Source organism: Cygnus olor, chromosome Z (genome assembly GCF_009769625.2).
Source record: "Cygnus olor isolate bCygOlo1 chromosome Z, bCygOlo1.pri.v2, whole genome shotgun sequence".
Taxonomy (NCBI): domain Eukaryota; kingdom Metazoa; phylum Chordata; class Aves; order Anseriformes; family Anatidae; genus Cygnus; species Cygnus olor.
Window position 1 is genome coordinate 26,560,513 of NC_049198.1, and position 22,245 is coordinate 26,582,757.

The following is a 22,245-nucleotide window of genomic DNA, read 5'->3' on the forward strand; positions in this document are numbered from 1 at the left end:
AAAGACTTGATGTCCAGTAATAGGTTTTTATTTTAACTAGATCTGCCTGGAAAAAAAAAAAAAAAAAAGTAAAGTTCTGATTTTTTTAGCAACTTTTTTCATAAGGATAGTTTCCAGTTTCAATTCTTCTCTTTTACTCCTCCTCTTCTGGCTCCTCAAAGGCACGGAACAAATGGCATTTTCCCATATTTTTTCATTTTCACTTACTCTTCCCTTGAGGAAGACTTTTAATGTGGCAAAATGGCAAAACAAACAGAACAATAAATAAAAATACCACATCAAGAAACAAAAATAAAGATGTGGTGAAAAAAAAACAAGTAACATAATTCATTGAACTTCATTCAGAGGCCAAAAAATGGAAGAAAACCAGGAAAGAATGAAAACATTTCTTCATCAAATTCATAGTTAAATGGTATAAAATACCATTTTCCATCAAGACACACAAAAAACAATTACTAACATTTGAAAGATGCAACGCTGGCTGATTCATACAAGGTTAGATACCACAAAGCAGGTGGTGCTGTAAAGGATATGCACTATCAGGACGTTGTTTTGCATTGCATCCCAGTTCTCCGGCCAAAACACCCTGTTTGAGTTACACGGAGTTGAGCCAAACACAATCTGTTTTAAACATTAAATAAATCCCTTTGTTCTTCCTTGCACCTGAATCTCTTCCTATGTCCAAAACAATAAACTAAAAACAAATATTTCTCTCTGACAGAAATGACTAAGCCCTTTCTGGGCTATGAATCTCATTCATTTCCTGGAAGGAGACTGAAAACTCAAGACTTGTGACTTGAAAAGCAGAGGGAGACATCAAAACAGTCTGACAAATTCCAGTTTTTCCTGGCTTCATTCTTTTATGTATTACTCTTATTTTTTTTTAATTTTCCCCTAGGTACGAGTTTATAAAGAGGCCTTCTGTGCACCCCACTACTGGAGAAACATACATATGTGCTGAACTCACATGGCAAATGGTTTTGTGAACAGACAGCAGTGAGGCATGAAGTCAGTGCTGTTGTGACACCTAACCCCTTTCCACTTACTAACTGGTACATCCCCTTTTTCTTTACTCTCCCTATTCCTCACATCATCATCTGCCCTTCTGTAGAGTAAACTGCTGGATTTGGTGATCTGTGTTGATCCCTTCCAGCTGTAACTATTCCAATCTATTCTGATACCCTTCAACCTACTTCAGACAGAGCTGGCCCAGGCCCAGGAGGTTGGTTACAACAGTCAGGCACATCTTCTGCTCTTGGTTTGGCCAAACCCAACCAGCAGCCACCAGCCTGGCACTGAGGCATGTTTGAGTGCATGCAGTGTAGCAGGACCATGATTAGCACCAAGTAGAAACAGTAACAGGATTTACAGTGAAAGGGAGCAGGAGAGGGAAATGAAAATGTCAAAAATGCAACAGAAAACAGAACAGCGTTCCCCAAAAGCAGCCTATAAAGCGGAAAAGTTGGATACTTCAAGTCATTCTGTGAGAAACTAAGTTGTGTTTTTGCAGTAGAGAACTAATTTTCTGTATTCCAAGGTAGTTGAGTAGTCATAACAAGGAGAAATGCTAAGTAGATAAGTGAACAGTAGAAGGCCTCACTGTTCCAAAATAAGGTAGAAGCTTGAGAAAAACAGGATGAGCAGTATGAGAACAGTAAAACAAAGATCACGGGTTCTCAAAACATAAGAAAGGAAAAGAAAAAAAAGGGAAAAGGGAGAAATTAAAGGGTTGAAGAAAAAAAAATGTACATATATGGTACAGAGGAGCGTCGAGTAGCTTGTGAACCTGTAGTACTCAGGCAATGAGGAAACAGAGGAGGTGATCAGGTGTCGGATAATAGGGAATAAAAGGTTATGATTTGTTTACTATAATGCACTCTTAATTGGCAGGACGCCCGCCATTGCAATCGCGAATAAAATAGCTTCACAGAAGATCCTGTCTGAATAAAATTATTGAGATTTTTCTCACAATTCCACAAGACCTATTCCTAGAAAATAATTACAGAGCATTTATGAAATAAAATGAAAATTCTCTTTGTTCCTGAAAGAGAATTAAACAAGTATAGACACTGTTCCCTTCCCTATGAGCCACAGCTAATTTTCATAACTCAGAGTGTAATTTTATTGCTTCTACTAATAGCCTCAAACCTAAAAGAGCACCCTTCCTCGAGAAAATAACTGTAGTAGTGACAAAGCTGGCAGCAAATGCTCTTGTTTCACTACCAGCACAGTTATGTCACCCAGACAACCTGACCTCAGCCTCCCAGCAATGCCCTTAAAGCAAACTGAGACACCCTCAGCCGCCTGTGTGTAATGCAGATGCCTTGCAGAGTCCACGCTCCTGCACTCCCACACCCATTCTGACAGTCAGGGGACAAAAGCCTGAGCATGCCAAGGACGTAAGAGTTGCAGAGAGGATGCTGTATCCATGCCTAATGGCCTTTGGGGGCTGCCAGCCCTGAAAAACTGCCCTAAGCTGACCCTACTAAAGGAAGCAAGGAGATATTCTCTGAAGGTTATTGTGGAGCATTTCTCATCCAAATGAATCCATCTTTTCTTTTCATCTTTTTTTTTTTTTCCTGAACATAAAAACTGTGAGAGGATTCTCCTTTTCTGACCAACTTTAACAAGTTATTTGGGCTAATATTTATTACAGATTAGCTTCCTAAATTGAGCAATCCAATTTTCAGAATGAAAATGTCCATTACAAAAGTACAATCAGCAAATAAGCAGCTTCTCCATCCCTGTCTCTCTTTCCCCTTTCCTCAAACCCACCAAGGAGTAAGTGTCCAAGCACAGCACCTCCGCTGGGTCCTCAGTTTCCCCTGGCAGCAAACTGGCTCTGGGTGATCAGACTGTCTGACTCTCTTTTGTGAGCAGGCATTTTCTGACATAGCTGTCTAACAGGCACTTATTACAAGTGAGGATTACCAGAAGGTTCGTGCTTTCTTGTTTCCTTTGTTGAACTTTAAATAATGTGGATAACAAGTTCTGACCTGTGCAACTGCACTAAATTCCTGAATTATTTGCAATGCTCCCTAGACAATCCAGTCTCTCTCTTTATCCAGTACTTTTTATGCCTTATAAAGGGAATACAAACACTTTTTCCAAATACCGTAGCTCCTATGAATAAATTATTCTTCCATCTTTCCATCAACCCGTACGTCTCTAAATCCTCATAAAAATGAAAGAGGTCCAAAAACACCAGATGGTGCAACAATTTTCTCAAGCCATGTGTCACTCAAAAGTAATTTTTTTCTAATAAAAATAGCCCAACAGGTCTGAAAACTGGCAGAATCAGCAACAATTTAGTCTCACAGGCATGAGATCCTAACTAGTGATGATGGTACCACCCAAAATCTTTCACAATACTGATACTAAAATGAACATCCTGACACTGTCACGTGTCAAGACACTAAACAGACCTTCACAACAAGGAATTTCAGGGACATCAGGGAGGGAAAGAGGGTCTCCCTCTCTTTTTAGCTCCTTATAAATCCCATATTTCTCACCCAATTTGATCTTTTTCAGGGGGTGTCAGGGAAGAAGCATGGTGCTGGGGCAACATTTCATTGCTTCATGGTGGAACATGAAGAACCTTCTTCTCCTCTTCCTCTCACCTGTCCAAGGCCCTCCTTCCCCAGTCCATTCCCTTATCCCTCCCTCTCCTTCCCCTGCATGCACAGGCCTCCCTCTGCCACATGCAACCCATGGCTTTGCTCAGCCTCTTGGCATTGGGACAAAAATACTGGTACAGGGACAACAAGTGGGTTAGAATATGAGTCAGTGCTTCTCAGGCTCGGGTGAAAGAGAATATGGCTGTGAGACAAAACAAAAAAAAATATGCTTTCTGAAAAGAAAGAGAAAGGATACAGGAGATGAAGAAGAATTATACAAATCGATTAGAAGAGACTAAAACAGATGGGCCTCATGGACAGAAAACAAAGGGGAAAAATTAAAAGACCTATGTAGAGACTTTTAAAGTAAAATGCTGAATACTCAGTTACTGTGGGTAAGCTGCTCTCCTGTCAAGTTGATTATATATACTCTGAGGTGACAGCCTTCCTTATTTCTGTATGTGTGCACATGGCCATAACCGGTTATTTGAGCCAGCAAAGCCATTCTTGCAAGTGATGCATTTAAAGGACTCCACAAACTTCTGTCCCAAAAGGCCTAGAGTCAGGACTTCTCTGGGCATGGAAGGCTCTCCACCACCTACCTGCCTTAACAGAGGCACAGCAAACTCCGCTCAAAGGCCAGGATCCATCTTGTCCTGGTTCAGCCTCAGTTTTCTTTGCTGTATCAACACATCCTTACCATAGCACTGGCAGCAACACATTTATTGTGCTGCACAAAATCTGACAGAAGGAAGAACTACGCTACATCAGGAGTGGAGGGAGAGACAGAAGGAATGACATACCACCCTTGGGCTGAAGGAAAAACTGCCCAGAAACCTTTTGGGAGCCCTCAGTCAACAAGAGTTGCCAGCCTTTGCCTTCTTGCCCAACAGGGACACCCCTTACAAGGACTTTGTCATGCTGGGAGAGGAGGGAGCCAACCACCCAGATGTAACACAAGCACTGCCTGGAAAGCAGGGGTAAGATCCCCATTTAAAGCAATGCCTGAGCTATGAATGCAGATGTGACCTGCACACATCAATGGAGAGTACTGCAGCTGGGTCAGGGCAATCCCAGACATGAGCACAGACGTGGAGAAGAACTCATTGAGAGCAGCCCTGCAGAGAAGGACTTGGGGGTTCTGGTGGACAAAAGGCTTAGCATAAGCCAGCAATGCGCGATTGCAGCCCAGAAGGGCAGCATGTGGAGGGAGGCGATTGTCCTCCTCTGCTCTGCCCTTGTGAGGCCCCACCTGGCGTGCTGCATCCAGGTCAGGGGCCCTCAGCACAAGAAGGATGTGGGTGTGTTACAGTTGGTCCAGAGGATGGCCATGAAGTTGGTCAGAGGGCTGGAGCACCTCTCCTATGACTAGGGGAGCTGGGGCTGTTCAGCCTAAAGAAGAGAATGCTCCAGGGTGACCTTACTGCAGCTTTTCAGTACTTAAAGGGGGCTTATAAAAAAGAGGGAAAGCAACTTTTTGCTCTGGCAGATAAATGACAGAACAAGGGGAATGGTTTTAAACTAAAAGAGGGGAGATTTATGTTAGGAGGAAATTCTTGTGTGGGTGGTGAGACACTGGCACAGGCTGCCCAGAGAAGCTGTGGATGCCCCATCCCTGTAAGTGTTCAAGGCCAGGCAGGATGGGGCTTTGGGCAACCTGGTCTGTGGGAGGTGTCCCTTCCCATGGCATGGGGGTTGGGGCTGGGTGGTCCTTAAGGTCCCTTCCAACCCAAGCTGTTCTATGATTCTATGATTCCTGGTTAGACACACTCCCCACAAGAGGCATGAATGACCACTGAGTCTGAGCAATTTAATGTATAAATGCTGCAGTACACCTCAAAATTAACAGCTAGCAAAACTAAAAATTCATGAATTTTGCGATTTGGGTAGCAGCTGCCCTGGCAGAGCTCTGCCTGGTACTGGCTGTGCTGGTCTCTGATCCCCCAGATTCACAACACACACAGCAGAAACTCCCCCATGTTTCAGGCAAACAGGTCGGCATCTAGATTTGGCCAAGCATCTCTCATTAGCTCTGGTGTCCTGCTGTTACTTCTGGGCTGGGCTTCAGCTGGTTTTGATGAAAAGCTTAGCAAAATCCGTGAAAAAACTACAGTTGATTTCTTCAGGCTTTGAATCAAGGTCTTCACTGCTACAAAACAGTCATTCCAGAAGTTGAGCAATGTGAACAAATATTTACTACACATGAAAATGAAACAAGTAAATCCAATGTCTAGCCAATATTTGAATGAGCCTTGGTATTTGTTTTTACATCTCTTGAAAGAGCTATTTACAGCAGACAGACAAAAACTACCCTTCTCCTGAGGAAGGCAGTAGCAGATTTCAAGCTGACTGTCATTAAGAATTAGAAAGATTTAAGACAGGGAAAAACCCTCACCCAGAGAAATGGGCTAAGCGTTGTGTTTTCAGTTCCCAAAAGCTTGCATGAATCTCTCCTTCAGTTTGGCTCATATGGAAACTGCCTGTCCTCCAAATTTTAGCAATTTAAAGTACTAAGAGGAAAACAGCCAAAAGTACCAAATTTTCAATGAAAAACATGTGAAGCCATCAAGTTTAACACTGTTTCCAACCTCAGCTATAAATCAGCTCGGTCTGCAAAAAAAATTACACCCTTCAGCAAAACGTAACTACAGCTTTGTGTTTGCAATGAAACATGAAACCAGGCAAATTTCACCTGATTTTGTTACAAAATTTTTCAATAGCATACCCTAATGTAAGGTTTCATGTATATTTTCATTCACTTTCTATTATAAAAAAAAAAAAAAACACTCAAAACTTGGTTAATGATACTCTCCCCTAAGAATAATCATAGTTGCAAGTAAAGCATAAATACTGACAGAACTATGATAAACAGTTTGCTTACCCTACATATCCAAATGCCTACAGTAACACATTATTCTGTTTTATGACTGTATACTTTGTCTCCTTTTTGTCTGCACAATTAAAACATTTCACTTGGTTGGAATCATGGTAGAGATACTCTACTACTACAATTACTACTACAATTCTTTTTAAGAGACAGCCCTTTAATCTTGTAAAAGCAGAGTCTTTTTATAAAAGCTATTTTAACAGTGAGTCAAAGTACAAAAATCTTATGGAGAGACTGAGTTACAATAGCCACAATTATTCCTTTTAAAACTTCTGGGCACACACCAAATCTCTGGGTACCCCTCTCATACTTAAACAATTTTTCATCATAATCACAAAATAAAGCAGAAGGGTTGGAAACCTTCAATAAAATGCTGAGAGACTCTGCTCTGACCTATACAGGAAGTCACCACTAGAAGCCTTCCAACCTGAAATAAAATCTTACCACCTTTCCAGTAGCTTCCAAGGATGCTCCACGTTGACGGCAATTCTTCATGAGCAATGGCCATTGTCAAATCATTATCCAGTGACTGCAGATCTTTTATTGTTAGCCCAAACTTATCCAGTAAAACCTTGTGACTAGTGGCACTGACGCATTCTGTGTGATTGACCAGAAAACGAGACAGTTTGCAAGACAGGTTCTCTCTGTAGGTGACAGGACAGCTGCCGAGGACTACAGGTGAGTATCCCCTTGTGTACATTAACACGGAAACAGAAACTTCTTCCTGGCATCCATGGCCTAAAATCATAATGTAAATTAATCATTAAAATTTTATATGTTCAGAAAATTAATTAGTTTTTCCTCTTTTCTCATCCTGTAAGAGCTGTGACTACTCATCCAGAATTACTTTCTTTTTCCCTCTAGTTAAACCTACTTATTGTCAGGCACCCACCAAGCATTTCTGTTGATGAACTTGGATTTGACTAGACTCTGAACTGCCAGTCCTCCAGTTAGACTGATATAGTGCATTTTTAAAGCAGTCTTTCTATATGAAGGTTCTTCAACTACAAGAGAAAGAAGAGGTAACCATCTCAGTACTAAACACCACAAATCAAAAACATGAAGGCACCTGGATAAGAATTGCAAGAGACACCCATGAAAAGAATGTCACAGTAGCATGCAACATGAACTCCGAGGAATACATTTATTTATTAACACACATTTTTTTTTATCTACCCGGCATCTTCATGCAGGCCAAAACCTAGATGCTTTTAACAAATGCACATTTCATACTTTTGGCAGGCTTGATTCAATGCTGTATCAACTGTCTAATTTACAACCATGACTGTCAAAGTCCAAGGGAGTTTACCACTTAAAAACCCACCCCACCTTTCCTCTTTCTTTGCCATCCAGGTGAGGATAGATATCACACATCCATAAGGTGTGCGCTCTGTACTCACACCTCTTACTGGAGAGCTGCCATGACGTACTATGGGTGCAAATCTAAATTTCCTAAAATAGCCTCCCAAAAACTACAAGTATATATGCAGTCTAATATCTGCAGAAGCAAGCATGTGCTTACCACATCTGCAGTTGTTTTTGAAGTGCTCTGCATTCCCTTATGTTTAATTTGGCCACTATGAACCAACAGTAACTACACCAGAGCTATGTTTTAACTTCGCCTTTTATTTTCATCTGCTAATGGCCCCTGTTGAGATCAGAGGGAGGATTAAGCATTGCCTGTAGCCTCCTGTTTTTATCCTAGCTGAGAAGTAATCATTTAGTAGTGTCATTTCAGGCATCTCAGAAAAATAACCTTGCTAAGGATAAGTCTGGGATAAGTCTAGCACTGCGTTTTCTCCCGTTGTATTTCATGACAATCTTTTAGCATTTACATACTAAAGCAGCCACCATGTAACGGCAGCAACCTTTCCCTTGTTATACTCGTTGGTTACTCTCAGATTCTAAATGTCCTTTAGAAAACAAGAACAAATAACAAGCGGAACCTACTGCCTAGGTACATCATGTTTATAGTCACCTACTCCACAAATGAAAAGGTCACAAAGCACACGATAATGACAACAGTCAGGGTTTATATTACACCAGCAAGAGGGACAACGCCAAGACCAATAGACACAACGCCATCTGTAAGGGAGCTCAAATCCTCTCTACTTGCAGCAAGGCACCCCCAGATGGTTTTCCCCATGGCTCAAGCAGAGCCCCAAGCAACCCAAGCCACCACCACCTGGGCCCTGCATGCCAGGCTGACTGCTGCCTCCAGGGAAAGCCCAGACAAAAACATGAGTTTTGCAGGTGTTGATAATTCCCAGAGGCAAACCGTAGGCTGGAACTGCTGAATAGAATTGGGTCAGACTAAAATCGATGACATGCCTGAAGATGCATTTTCCTACACACCCTACTATGTGTACACCCAGGAAAGCCCTGCCTGTAGCATTGTCTGTGTCTGACACCATGCAGGTACAGATGGCTATGGAGGGCAGCATCACTTCTGGCCAGTTAAACTCAGGCTGCATCCTAAAGATTGTCATTCAATGCCTACATTTCCTCCACTACAGAGCCATAAAATAAGGTTACCCAAATCACACAGTTATGCCCAACTTCGAAATGGGGCTGGGGTATAGCAAAGAGATCAGAAATATAAACATGAGTAACGCTCACCTGGAACTAGGGACCGAAGAGCATTGTCACTTATCCGCTCAGCAAACATTATGTGCCTCTTCATGGATCCGTCATAAACAAAGTAAAATTCGGCATCTTCTGGGAGGTAAATGCCTTTCTCAAATTTTGCATTTATAGTCACCTGTCCCTGAAAAATGAATGTGTTTTCATAAACATCCAGTAGGTTTCTCTTTTTCAACAAACTCATGAACATATACTTCCAAAGCAAACTTTTTATAACCTTTCCAACTCTGTTATACAGAGTCTGTGACCCAATGACAAATCTGAAGTTTTCTACTTCCCCTTTGAAAATAATGCTGTGTTTATGCCTATACAAGCAAAGGTGATTTAAAAATTTGTCTTTAAACAATGCCTTTTAGCATACTCCTTTCATCCTGACTTATGCAAATATATGACTTTTAATTAAAAATGCCTCAGAGCAAGTAAATCAATGAATCTGAGTATTTTGCTATTTACAAAGTATTCTTTGTGTTAAAAGGAAAAAAAAAAAAGAAAAAAAAAGTGATTGAAATATTTTAGACTTGGTTTACAAAACAAAAGCACTGTTGCAACTCTACAACTGAGTTTCAAAGAATACTAGTTCCCAGATATCTACCCATGTGTGTTGTTTTTTGTTTTGTTTTGTTTTCTTACAGTAAACAGAAAGCAACCAGCCAAGAAAAGTCTGCCATACAATGGCTTCAAAAAAGAACAGGAAAGGGATCTGAGAAGCAGCAAACAATAACAAGTGTCTGACATGTTCAAGGGAGGAAATTTAGATGAAGTTGCATTTCCTCAAAGAGGAGGACAGCTTGCTCCAACATGATTCGTGGCTGCCACAGTTGCTCTAAATAAGACTGGATTTGCCCAAACATTATCTGAATTGGCGTTTCAGGAAAACACATTGCAGAAAAATATCTCATCATTTCACACTTCCAAAAGATGCCTGTGCCCTTCTCTACTCTAAACAGCTACTGTGACATCGGCTCCATGAGAAGTATGATAAAAGCCTGTACCAAAGCATAGCACGGTAGCATAGAAATTTCCATGGCTGAGAAACACAGTTGTGCTCCTTTTCATTATTTAACAAATGAGCCTCTTTGTGCAAACATGCTGGATAATTTGTGATCAAGTCAGAAAAAAAGAATTGCTTGGGTGTTTCACCATCCCCACAACCTCCAGTGACGGCAGCACTGCAGGCCCCTTCTCTCAGTCCACACACAGTGAGACCCTTGCCAGCCCCCTGCAACGTCACGTCTTTGACTATCTTCCCCAAGGACATCCTTCTTGTCACTCGTAACAATGCAAATCCTGCATTTGTTTTCCTCTTAAACACAAGCGCATCTATTGAGCTAGAGCTGAAGAGGCAGAATCTACTTTCAGACACACAACATCTTCCTTAAATAGGATTTTCTGGCAAGATTAGATGTAAACAACTTTAGGAGACTAGCACTCAGAGCAAACATGTCTGTCATCCACAGAAATTGATGCTTATCTCGTTTTGTTAGCCTGAAGTGTTACTGTAACTGCTATGTGCTTTCTCCTGCTTCTCTTTTTCACAGTTATACACAGAACTGCTCTTCTTATTTCTATTATTATTTGTAACTTACATCCTTTTTCTTTTTAAACTATCATTATTTCATCTTTTTATGTTAGCTGTGAATAGGGCTTTTTATTGGTTGCGTAATGCTATGGATGGCTATTCTGGGGAGATAGGAACAGGGTAAGTCCCTGAAATATCTCAGATAGCTCCAAAGACTGCTCCAGTATGGGCTTTGCTGCCAGCAGCCTGGTGCAGAGGAGCACAGGTGAGTTTCTTCCACATGGGCCATCACTCACAAACCACCACTGGACCCTCTGTACCCCTAAGGCTGAAGGACTACATAGGCAGCCAGCTTTCACTCTGCACAACTGCAAGAACAGGGGAGATATTTTGTGGCAGTACTTCTCATTTTATAAGAGGACTCAGGGAAAAAAAAAAAAAAAAAAAAAGCTTAAATTGTAACTGTTGTCTTACACTGCTCCTTAAAATAAAAAAAATGTCAATTTAGACTCAGTAAAGATAGAGGAACAACTTAAGAAACACTGATCACACTGCCTAATGTACAGATGTGAGGGAGAATTTCACAACTCCTTGTCTTCTAAAGGGTGGAGGGAAAAAGCAAAAGGGAAAATACAGTGCAAAGCTCAAGTGTATATGATAAGAGCTTGTTCATAAGCCCTACCTTACAACCCTTCAGAGGAAGAAACTGCTAGTAATTTAAGGAAAAAAATTACAGAAGAAAGGCAAATTGGCAGCTATCTTTTATCTGCCCAAACAATGAAGTGATTCATTTGGAAAATTCCATGTGATTCAAAAAAAGGAGGGTTAAACCATCTAATACTAGAGAAAACTCAAAGATAAAAGAACCTTCACAGCTGAATAGAAGGCTGCATGCTTTCTGATGCTGGATGATTACCACACCTGGCATCAGAGGCAATTATTTCACAAAACATAAGTTCCTATCATCATCTCCAGCACTTCCAAATTGCACCCATCCCATCTACAGAGTTCCTTATATCATACCGCTTAATTCCATACTCCTCAACTGCCTCCACTAAAATATGTATCAGTTTCCACTAGTTGTTCAAGCCACTATGTGTTTTTTTTTTTTTTTCTCTAGCATCCAGCTCCCAAGCCAGACCAATATGCAGTCTTTCTAGGTAGAAAAGGAAAAAGAGGAGATGAGGTGAAAATGACAGCTCATTTTGCTCTTTGCACTTAGTTTTTAGATGTTTGACCTTGCCTTTAGCTGTATTTAAATCCAGACATTCAAGAGCATTGCCTTTGCCATGTACTCAGCTCTGTATACAGGCAAGCCACTGCTTTATTGGGAGCTATCACTCCCAGTAAGCAGTAAGCTCACTTTACTGGTCACGTCAACGTCTGGGGAAGTGGAAGTCACTTGTTGGAGACTAATGCAGAAAACTTCATTAGGAAAAACAAAACAAAACAAAACTTAGGATGTCCTAGGTCACATAAAAACAGCCTGGAAGGACTACCAACATACATATACATATATATATTAAATTAAACAAAATTTCAGTGCCACAACTAGTTCAGATTATCATTTTTTGCAGAAGTTATTAATGTTCAATTTTAGAAAGATGCAAACAGCTTCAGAAACATGTACCAGCTTGATTTCTGCCAGCCTCACTGTGCATACAACGTAAGCTCAAATAGGCAGAAACCCAGAGCCCTTACATTAGCCTTTTGAGAAAAAGGCTTATGTTATTAGCTTAAACCTGAGGGATAGTTTACACCTTTCCATTACACCCACCCTTGCAGAGGCAGTGACTTCCCCTGTCTCTCAGGGGGAAATGTGCCCAGCCCAGCCGCAGAAGCAGGCTGCAGTGGAAGAGTAGGCGCTACCTGCACAGATTTCCTAAGTAAACAACAGCACAGCACAATGCCATGAGTCCCACAAGAAATTCCTACACTCTCAGAAAACATTTGTTCGCTAGCACTACTACTGCATCCAGTAAAGTGCTTGCTCCACTGCTCCCCGTTCCATTTTGCAAGGTGTAAGCCAAGTACCTTCTCTTGTGTAGTTCTCTAGAGTGCACAGACCTCTGCCGTTGACCCACTGCTGAAGTATGAAGAGATTAAAATTAGGGTTATCAGCACCTAAAAGTAGGTAATTGAGCCCTAATTTAAATATTAACAAAATGAGCAAAACCAACAGGAAAAAAAAAAAAAAAAAAAAAAGGATGATGTACACATGACCTTAACTGGTCATGTGCTCATAGAAAGCGATGTTTGTTCTGAGCCCCTTCCACACAATTAAGCTGAAAACACATCCTACTGGCATATTTCTTTCAAAACGGTGTGTATTTCTAAATAGAGAACCAATTTAGGCTTAATGTTTATCCTTTTGGTGCTAAAACCCAAATGAGTAAGCCACACCGGCACCAGAAAAGTGGCCTGAATACGAGGTGGCTGTAAGAGCATGGACGCAGAGGACTTCTCTGGGCCAGGTTCCTGAGAATCTACCAGTGGCTAGAAAGCTCTGCCTTTGACATTATTTTCACCAGCACATTGTCTAATGACAATTCAGCCTCTCTCCCATTGTTTACTTTCCCTAACAAGCCTATTTATATCCAGATGAACTTGGAAAAACATAAGAGGAAGTTACAGGTTTATTTCCATGTGTAGGTAAGCTTAAGGATGATTCTCAGCCTCCACATGGACCTTAGATTGTTAAATCCCCTTTCAATAAAAGCAAAGGAAAGGATGTGCCCCCTTCACCATCTCAGGAAATAAACACAGCCCCTGGTCATGACTTGTTTCTAACAAAAATGCTGGGGAAAGTTCTTGCCTTCAAGTTCATATAGTGTTGATCCTGGCAGACTTGTACAGGAAGTAAATTTTAAAGTCAAAGGTTGTTTGTTGAGACCAACCTGACAGTATATTACTCAGATTTACACTCAGAACAAGAACCTCAACTTTACCTAGCCACCACACAGGAACAGGAGATCTCTCAAATATCATCTATGCTTGTAACAGCCAAGAACTTCAGACAGACACATCACCACGTGCAACTGCAAAATGTACCACAAAAGTCACTGCAGACCAGACAAACTTCTTGTCAATAACCTGAAGTGCTGCATGGACCTTCATTTAAAAAATAATAATAATAATAAAAGAACTTCATATAGAGTACATTGCAGTATCCCAGTTATCTCAAGTTCAAAATTAGAGAGGCACAGACCACCTTCCTACAGCCTGGATCAAGAATTAAAATATTAAAATGTTCAAAGAGTAGAAAGAAACTGGTGTTTGGAACCAGAGCTCTGGGAAATGCCACATGCATTGTGGGACTGGAGAAGACGAGGCCCTTCCAAGCCCTCAGAGATGCAGCATCTGGCAGAAAGTGCCTATGGGCAGGGGCCAGAAGCTCCTGCTTCTATGAGCTCCCCCGAACGTGTCCCACTTGCAGCAAATTCAATACCTTCAGCATCAGTCAAGGAGAAGTGCTTTCAACTAAAAATTGTACAGAAGAAAGGGCTATTTTCCTTAAAGAGCTTCTTAAAGACTAAGAAACATTGGGTGCAAGCCATTTTCTTTAAAGAGCACTTGAGAAACTCTCCATCCATACAAGCCAGAAGGAGTTTTGCTACTGATTTAATGACAGCCAAGAGTATCACTGCAAACCCTGAAATAAATTAAATTAAATTAAAAATAAAAATAAAAAAGAAAGAAAACAAGCTGTGCCCCAAATTTTGCAGACCCTGGGCACAGAATGGGATCAGGGAGGTGGGGCAGCAGCTGTGGGGGTATTAAGAGAGATGACAATCCTACTCCAAGCACGTTAAACCTGTCACCAAGCCGTTGTTTGGCAGGTTTGACATCTTTGGGATCCATGAAGAAAAACATACCTCTTATAAACAGTGAAAAAGCTGCACTGACGCCAAGAAGGAGATTAGGAAGGTTTGTGTTTTTAACAGGATTTATAGTTCTAAGCACTCTTTCTGTGTAACCAAACAGGTTTTTTTTTGTTGCTTTTTTTTGTTGTTTTTTTTTGGATATAGGTTTTTATCTGGCTTCTCTAGGGTGCTTGAGAGCTGATAGGGATGGATTCTGACTGTATTTTGCATGAAGGCTGCATAGAAGAACCATGCCACCATCCCAGCGAGAGAAGCAGAGGGAACTGGAGGTACCAAACCCTCGAGGCCTAGGCAGGCAGGACAGGATGGTGACACTTCTAGTGCATCTGATCACCCTGCCTCCTGATAAATTAGTGGCCCTTAACCTGAACAGAACTTCTTCCTTTTTCAATTAATTTAGGTAACATCACTGTCTTCACTAGCAACCTGCCCCAGCAAAGCTGGTGCAATGCAAAAAGACCTCCAGTGGCCTGCCAGGCCTGGCCCACTGCACCGGGTAACTGAAAATGTACTAACTGATCCCAATTCTTCTACACTCAGCCTGGGTAAATCTATGTTCCCAATAGATTTTTACCATGGAAATAATTACTTCCATTGTGACATACACTTAGCATACATCATAAAGTGCGCTAAAAATATCTTTATCAAGCTATATGAGTAACATAATAGCTGCAGAAATACTGCATGAACACACTTTCAAGGATATTATCTGTAAATATAACACCCCATATATGCGGCTTGATGGTTCCAGGAAAATAGCTGTGCACAATGGTAAAACATGGTGCCTTTTTGTTCAAAAAATGCAAGTCCCTACATTCTGAAGTAAATGCAAATCCCTAAGCGTTGCTAGCAGTAATGGAGCTTTTAACCTCTACGTAAAGCTGCCACTATAATTTAACATAGATATGCATGTTAAACAGTGCATTCCAGTATAAACTCTAAGTTAGGCTCATAGACAATGTTATTTCAGAATTGTATTTATTTCAGATAATTATAGCAAGCGCATTGAAACTGTTGTTTATCAGTCATAAGATGAGACCTCACACTCATGCACCAAATTTAAGGCCAGAAGAGAAAATCCTGTTAATGTAACTTATTACACTACAGTATTAAAGAGGCAGGAGAATTTTCTCACTGATTTTCTCATCTTTACACAGTCCTTGCAAGAGTGCAAGGTCTGCTTTATCTGACCACAGCTAGCATATCTTCAATGTTCAAAAAACTCACTTAAGAAAATCTTGCTATTTGAAGGTGAATTGTTAAATATATTTCACTTGTGCTTAGATAAAAGGAGTGGCATGATAGTTTCCCTGAGCAGTCAAAGAGTTTTAATGACCTTTATAATAAAGCTTAGCTGCAACAATCAACAAGCCTACACAAAAGATGACAAAGCAGCAGTAGAGAAATTGTTAACACAACAAGGTAGTTTAACACAAAATAAATTACTTGTCATTAATAACAAAGACAAAGTTATAAACATGTCTTTCTAACATTCAGTGATATGTTTGTAATATTCACTGGGCACTCCTTGTAGCCAGACTGCAGTAAATATTGTGACGGACTTGTTTAAGAAAGCACATGGCCTATTTTAAAGGAATGCGATGGGATTCAAGGCTACATACACAATGAAACAGCAATTACACCCAGGGAAGGAAAAGAGCAACAAAGTGAAAAACAAAACGGGAGATAAAGGCTGAACATTTCTGTATAACCATTAACACTCTAACTGTATAGCTAATAACATCTTAAACAAAAATAGCTATTTTTTCCCCAAATGAACTGTTTAGCAGAATAAGCAACCAAAATAATTCATATCTTTTATATCCAGAGTAACAGCGCAAGTTTAATTCCACATAGACTGGAGATGAGACATGATGGTATGGTCATATTCAAAACAGTATTACACGTTGCCTAAAAGCCTTCATGCTGATATTTTTATTAAAATTATATATGCGCATAAAGGTGCTTTGAGAAGAGCCATGTCCTCGGCTTATACAAAATGGCAAAACTCCACCAGCACTACAAGAACCTCTCTCACTCACAGCAGAAAAAAATAAAAAATCAGTCTTCAGCATTTGCACGTGTGAACAGGAAATGCTTGAAACAACAGGACCTTTACACACCAAGTATTTTTAAGCTCCTTTTCAGCATGAGGTAGCTTTGTGAGAAATGCAGAGAAAGCATTTCCACAGAAACCTCCAAGAACAATTAAGAAATATCTGTCCCAGCTTCACTCTGGGCAAGACAGCAAGAGGGAATCCCACCAACTGGCAATCGAGGCAGCTCTCAGTTCTTGTCAAAAGAGCACGGAAAAAGTGGCTCAGTGACCACTTAGGTCTCTGAAATGAGCCTGAAGGATGCTTCCAGCAAGGCCTAAGGACAATCTTGAGGAGAAAAAACCTAACAGAGAAATTCCTTAATGAAGATTCATTTGCTGCCCTCTTTCGATATGGAGTATCAGCAGGTTCACCATTTTGGTAGAGATGCAGTGCCTTTTTAAAAGGGAAGATAAGTGTTTGCTACACCTATTGCCACCTCATCAGCTGCTTAAGAACCAGGGGTCACACATCCAAATAAAATGGAAAAAAAATAAAACATTCTAGTATATCCAAACAGATGACGGAAGTATGCTCCTCCAAGCAAAAATAAATAAATAAAAGGGGGGGGTGGGGAAGGGGGAGGGGCTGGAAGAGATCCAGAAAGGTCAATTGACTGCACCTCAAGGCAGGACCAGCTCTACTGCAGTTAATTCTAAATTATGGGTTTTGTTTCACACGTCCTAAAAGCACCCTGCAGACTGTCACCTGGTTGGTGCTAACCTGGAACATCTTCCACCCAAGCAATGCTCTGCTTGGCCTCTCCCGTTCTACAGCTGGCTCATGCCTCAACTTTTTCAAGAGCTGAGATGTTTGGCCTTACAAGTCTTTGGTCTTTGTACATAGTAACTGGGTGAAACATAATGGCCAGCAATGTAACAGAAGACTGCACTAAATGGAGCGCAGCCTTCAGTACCAGCCTTCACGCACAAGTTGAGTTCTAGCCTGTTAATGCCTCTGAAGCTGGATGTTTTTTTATTTATTTTGAATAGGAGGGGAGATAAAAGGTCATGCTTTATTTCGTTAGGCTTTAACAGATGATCAGTCTTTAAATTGTGTGTGTTTTCGGTCAAGCTTATTGCAATACTGCTCCCTCAGTGACAAACTGAAGTACATTGGCTGTTGTGGGAGTCTTTGAACTTGCATGCATGGGTATTTTCACACAGCTGGTGCTTCAAATTAAGATACACCTTCTGCCGCCTCCCTAGCTTAGATACTGACCTTCCTCACAGACAATGGCAGAAAAACAAGTTTTGTGGTGGGAACTGCAAGACTTGGGCCCTGGGAAAAGGAATTAGAATCTTTTTTTTTTTTTTTTTTCTGTTAAAGCAAGGGTCTAAGATAGTGCTTTGTTTGCAGGTAAAAACAAACAAGCAAGCAAGCAAACAATCAAAAATTAATACAATTCTATAATTCCACTACAAAGAAGAAATCCACTAGCAGGTAAAGCCATTTATATATCTGCAAGTCTCTACACTGCTCTGTACTTCCAAGTTACCTCTATCATTTTCCACATTAAAAAGAAATATGTAGTAGACATATTGATGCAATGAATTCAGTGCACATACAATAAATCCAGGTGCTTTCCAGATCTTTGTTTTCTATAGCATCATCTCATCAAAACAAAATGCTCTCCCCAGTCCCATTTATACTACTGCAGCCCATTTGCTCAGCCCTTTGCTTTTCACTTAGTTTTTGTCAGGTACTCCAGTTCACATTGCTTTCATCCCTGCTGCAAAACTCTGTCCCAGAAAAGATGCAAAGCACAAGTACAGCAGGAGCTTACAGTTCATCAAGCTTGCAAGGGAAGTATATTGTAATACTAGGCTACAACCATGAACTATGCCATGCAGCAAGGTGGCAGTCAGAAATGAATATGGCTAGTATGCAGATATGATGTAAAAAATCCACACAGAACTGCTGTACTGGTATATAGGGTGACTGTAGGGCAAAGGATCTACCCTATAAGGGTACTGAAGTGATTAACCCATAAAGGAAGATCAAGAGGCACATAAATCTAGTATAACCTGAACGATCAGCCATTTCAGGAATATATTCTGATGCCAAGATCAGAAGTTCAAGGACTTTATAGGATCACAAATATGTGGCTGGATTCCCCCATGGCTTGGCTGCAGAAACTCAAAATTTAGCCAAAAGCAAGAAAACCCCCAACTGACTTTGTAAATCATAAAGTTGAATAGAATGATTCAAAAGAGAAAGCATCCAGTAATTTTTCCATCAGTGTAGCTCAGTAAGTGACAAGCTGCTTCTTTCAATCTATTTAAAGACAAGCCTGAAATGACATTAATCTATCATTTAAACGCAGGGCTGATCATTTATGAGTTGCCATGAGCTACACCCAGCCAACACCAGTCTGACCCACAACAGACATGGACATACAATCTCACTTTTGTCAAAGTAGTGAGAGCACACAATACACAGGTTACACCGTCTTTGTGCTTTTTACGCCTGCTGCATGTCAGCAGCAGGAAAACAGACAATACCTGATCTGACCGCTGGTGCAGAGCTAACCTACCCATGTGTTTAAACAATCTGTACCAGCAGAGCAAGTTTATAACAAATCAGGACTCTGCATCACATAGCTGTGATTTTCTGAATCAGTCACTAGCAACCTTAACGCTGTGTTTAGTGCTGAATCAAAACTATGATAACAGGTAAGGTGGATAAAAGTTTTCAGTCTCCCATATAGCAAAGTAAACAACATGGGTAGAGAACACACCATCTCATTCTGGAATTGCTGGATACTGATAAAAATAGGTTGGATGCCTTTATCACAAAGAAAAGAAAAAAAAGTAAAAAGAAAAAAAAAGTTTTTCAAGCAGTACACAGTGCCAAAACATGTATTAACATTCTTGCTGGTTAGTTGTTAAAAATATCATTCGCTATGTTGATGTCAATGGCAACACAATTTATGTTTGTGCTTAAAATCATATACATGAATTAAGAACCCTGGGAATGAGCTGTTCACATACAGAGGTCAGAAACCTTCCACAACAAGGCACATTAATAAAAAATGAACATCTATTCTGACATGTAACCGTTAACTGAAACAAGGGAGTTACCTTTTTCATTTGACTCGATTTAAAATAAATAAATTGGATTAGTTATTATTCTCATGTCCTGTGTGACATCAGGGCTCTACTCTTGCAGACAATATACAAATGCATGCAGGTCCCTGATTAGAAAAATCATAATCTAAGGATTGACCATGGATAAAAAAATGGAGGGAGAAAAATACAGTATGGGCGCAAAAATGATCTTAATGCTGATGGACGTGCTTTGAAATACCCACTCTTTTCCTCCATACATTTTAAAATAGGTCTCATTGTTTTACGTTTGTTTCCTGAGTCTCATTGTGGCAGCAGCTACGCATCCAAGCACAGACCAACCACTGTGCAGTCACTTTTGTGAGCACCCCAAGCAAGCTGCCCACGACCGACCTGACCAGACTCCCACAGGGGTCAGCAACAAAACACCCACTGACTCCATGCTGGACCAGGCCAGCAAACACAGCACTGTGTGTGAGCTAACACACGTTGGAAGCCTGACAGACATTTACATTTTAAACCACATTACTCTGTTGCGTTTCAAAGTCACCGTCTAACAGGACAGTGAATTCAGCCTGGCTGAACACGCAGACAGTGGCCCAGATGTGGACAACACCACTGCAACGGAAAACCTCTCTCCTCCCATAGCAAGGAACTTGAAAGCAGAGGATGGCAAGATGGGGCAGAAGCAGGCTTCTTTCCCCACATTGCTGGCCAGAAGAGACTGAACACATTGCAAGGGCAGAAAAAAATAATAATAGTAATAAAAAAAAATCTGAACTCCATCCACTGTGGGAAACTCTATCCCTTCCCAGACCTCCTTCCCACTCAACTCCTTTTAGTTCAACTGGGAAGGACAAGGAAGACATGGAGTTTGGCATGGCAGATGATCAACTGCTCACTATGGGAGCAATACACGAGGCTTACTGCCACTTTCCACTTCCACCATGCAAAAGTGCACTGGAATCCCATACTAGTTTGACCTTCATATCAATCACATTTCAAAAACAGAATATACTGTTGAATGATTTATATTAATTCTGTGTCCCAATTCTCACACAGATGAGACCCATGCATTTGTAGAGAAGATAATAATCACAGCCCATTTGTCCTTCTGGCTGTAACCAGGCATACAAATGATGTACATTAGAAAGCTATATGGAATTCCTTCCTGACAAACAAGATGATTCACAACTTTTTAACTGCCTTACTAAGTGTTTTCAAAGTCCCTCTGCTTACGGACCTCTGAACATTTTCCAACAGAAGATACGCTCAAATTATTCCTGGACATACTGGCAGAGTACAAATAAAAACAATGTTTATTTAATCACCTTTTGCATGGAGCCCAGCGCAGAGCTGAAAAATGTCAGAAGCATTCAGGGTTGTGTGAATATTAAAGTGCACTTTACCTTTGCCTTCAGCTGGAGCAACATCAACCAACAACAAGCACTACAGAAAAATTTCACCACTGACGTTAAAAACAGCACAAACAGAAGTTCCTGACAGAGCACTAAATTAAATCATTTCCTGGATATACTCTTTTCAAACTAGACTTTCTACCACTCTGCTCTCTACTCTTTCAAGAGGACTTTGACCGCTAACCTAAAACAATATTCTTTAATTTATTTAGCTGTACATCAAGCATTCATATTCTGAAACTGGCCTGGAAGTATTTTACGTGAAATGTACACTATGAAAATCCACAATTATTTTTCTCCTCCGTGCCGTTGCTGTGCAGACAGTATAACAGTGGGTGCACAAAAGCCATGAGAAACAAGGGTGGAAGGAAGGATGACCTCTAATAGCTGGCTGGAGAGAGCTCTCTTGCTTCATTCTTTAGCCAATGCCTACTGGCTTGTGTCTTTATTCAATGGTTGGAAATTAGCTTGATTGTTAGCTACAACCTTTTAGAATGAATTCTGTCTCACCATGTTTTCTTCACGCAGAAGCCCAAGCAGTTAAATTGTCAATAAGTACAGCACTCTTTGCTTTGAAGAACCTTAAAATTTAGTCCAGGAATTTGCTGTTGCTGTTCTTTGGGCCCCTAGGGTATGAAATAACTCCGTTATTTCACTTTGTCCTATTACTTACTCAGATATCTTCAATTACCAAGGTGCCTGTGAAAAAGCAGTTGTGCTTTCATTCAGGTCCCAGACAATTATGCCTGCACATCCTGGAGGAACCAAAATATCACTGATTAAGAAAACAGTGAAGATGCTAACAAGCCAGACTGTAGCCCAGGTGTTTGTACAAACACTCATAGAAGGAGGGCATATCCTATGAAAACGGCAACAAGACCACAAGAACTTTAAAATTGTTATGTAGGACAGAAGGAAATAGAAGAGATCCAAGGGATAATTAATGGAGGTAGGCTGTAATCAGGCATGCCTTTGTAGGGATAGGCTACTAGTATATCATATGCAGTAAAAAAGCTGCCAGCCTCTGTCTTGCCCAAACCAGCACTTAATTTCCAGTTTTGTAGCTCCTGGGCAGCAGTTAATGCAGGGAGGTTGCCAGCAACCTGCAGCAAG

The 22,245-nt window shown here is 40.7% G+C and overlaps 1 protein-coding gene across 4 annotated transcripts in view; it reads right to left on the reverse strand.

Annotated features, from left to right (window-relative positions):
* ARHGEF28 (Rho guanine nucleotide exchange factor 28) overlaps positions 1 to 22,245 on the reverse strand; it is a 126,670-nt gene that overhangs the window by 88,419 nt on the left and 16,006 nt on the right. For 2 of the 4 annotated variants that reach the window (XM_040541165.1, XM_040541163.1), the window contains exons 3-4: positions 9,124 to 9,271; positions 6,952 to 7,242 (exon numbers count right to left, since the gene is read on the reverse strand). In XM_040541165.1, coding sequence (XP_040397099.1) covers positions 6,952 to 7,242; positions 9,124 to 9,271 — 439 coding nt within the window. Of the gene's footprint in view, positions 1 to 6,948; positions 7,243 to 9,123; positions 9,272 to 22,245 lie in introns of all 4 variants that reach the window. The other 2 variants (XM_040541164.1, XM_040541162.1) reach the window with 1 other exon arrangement.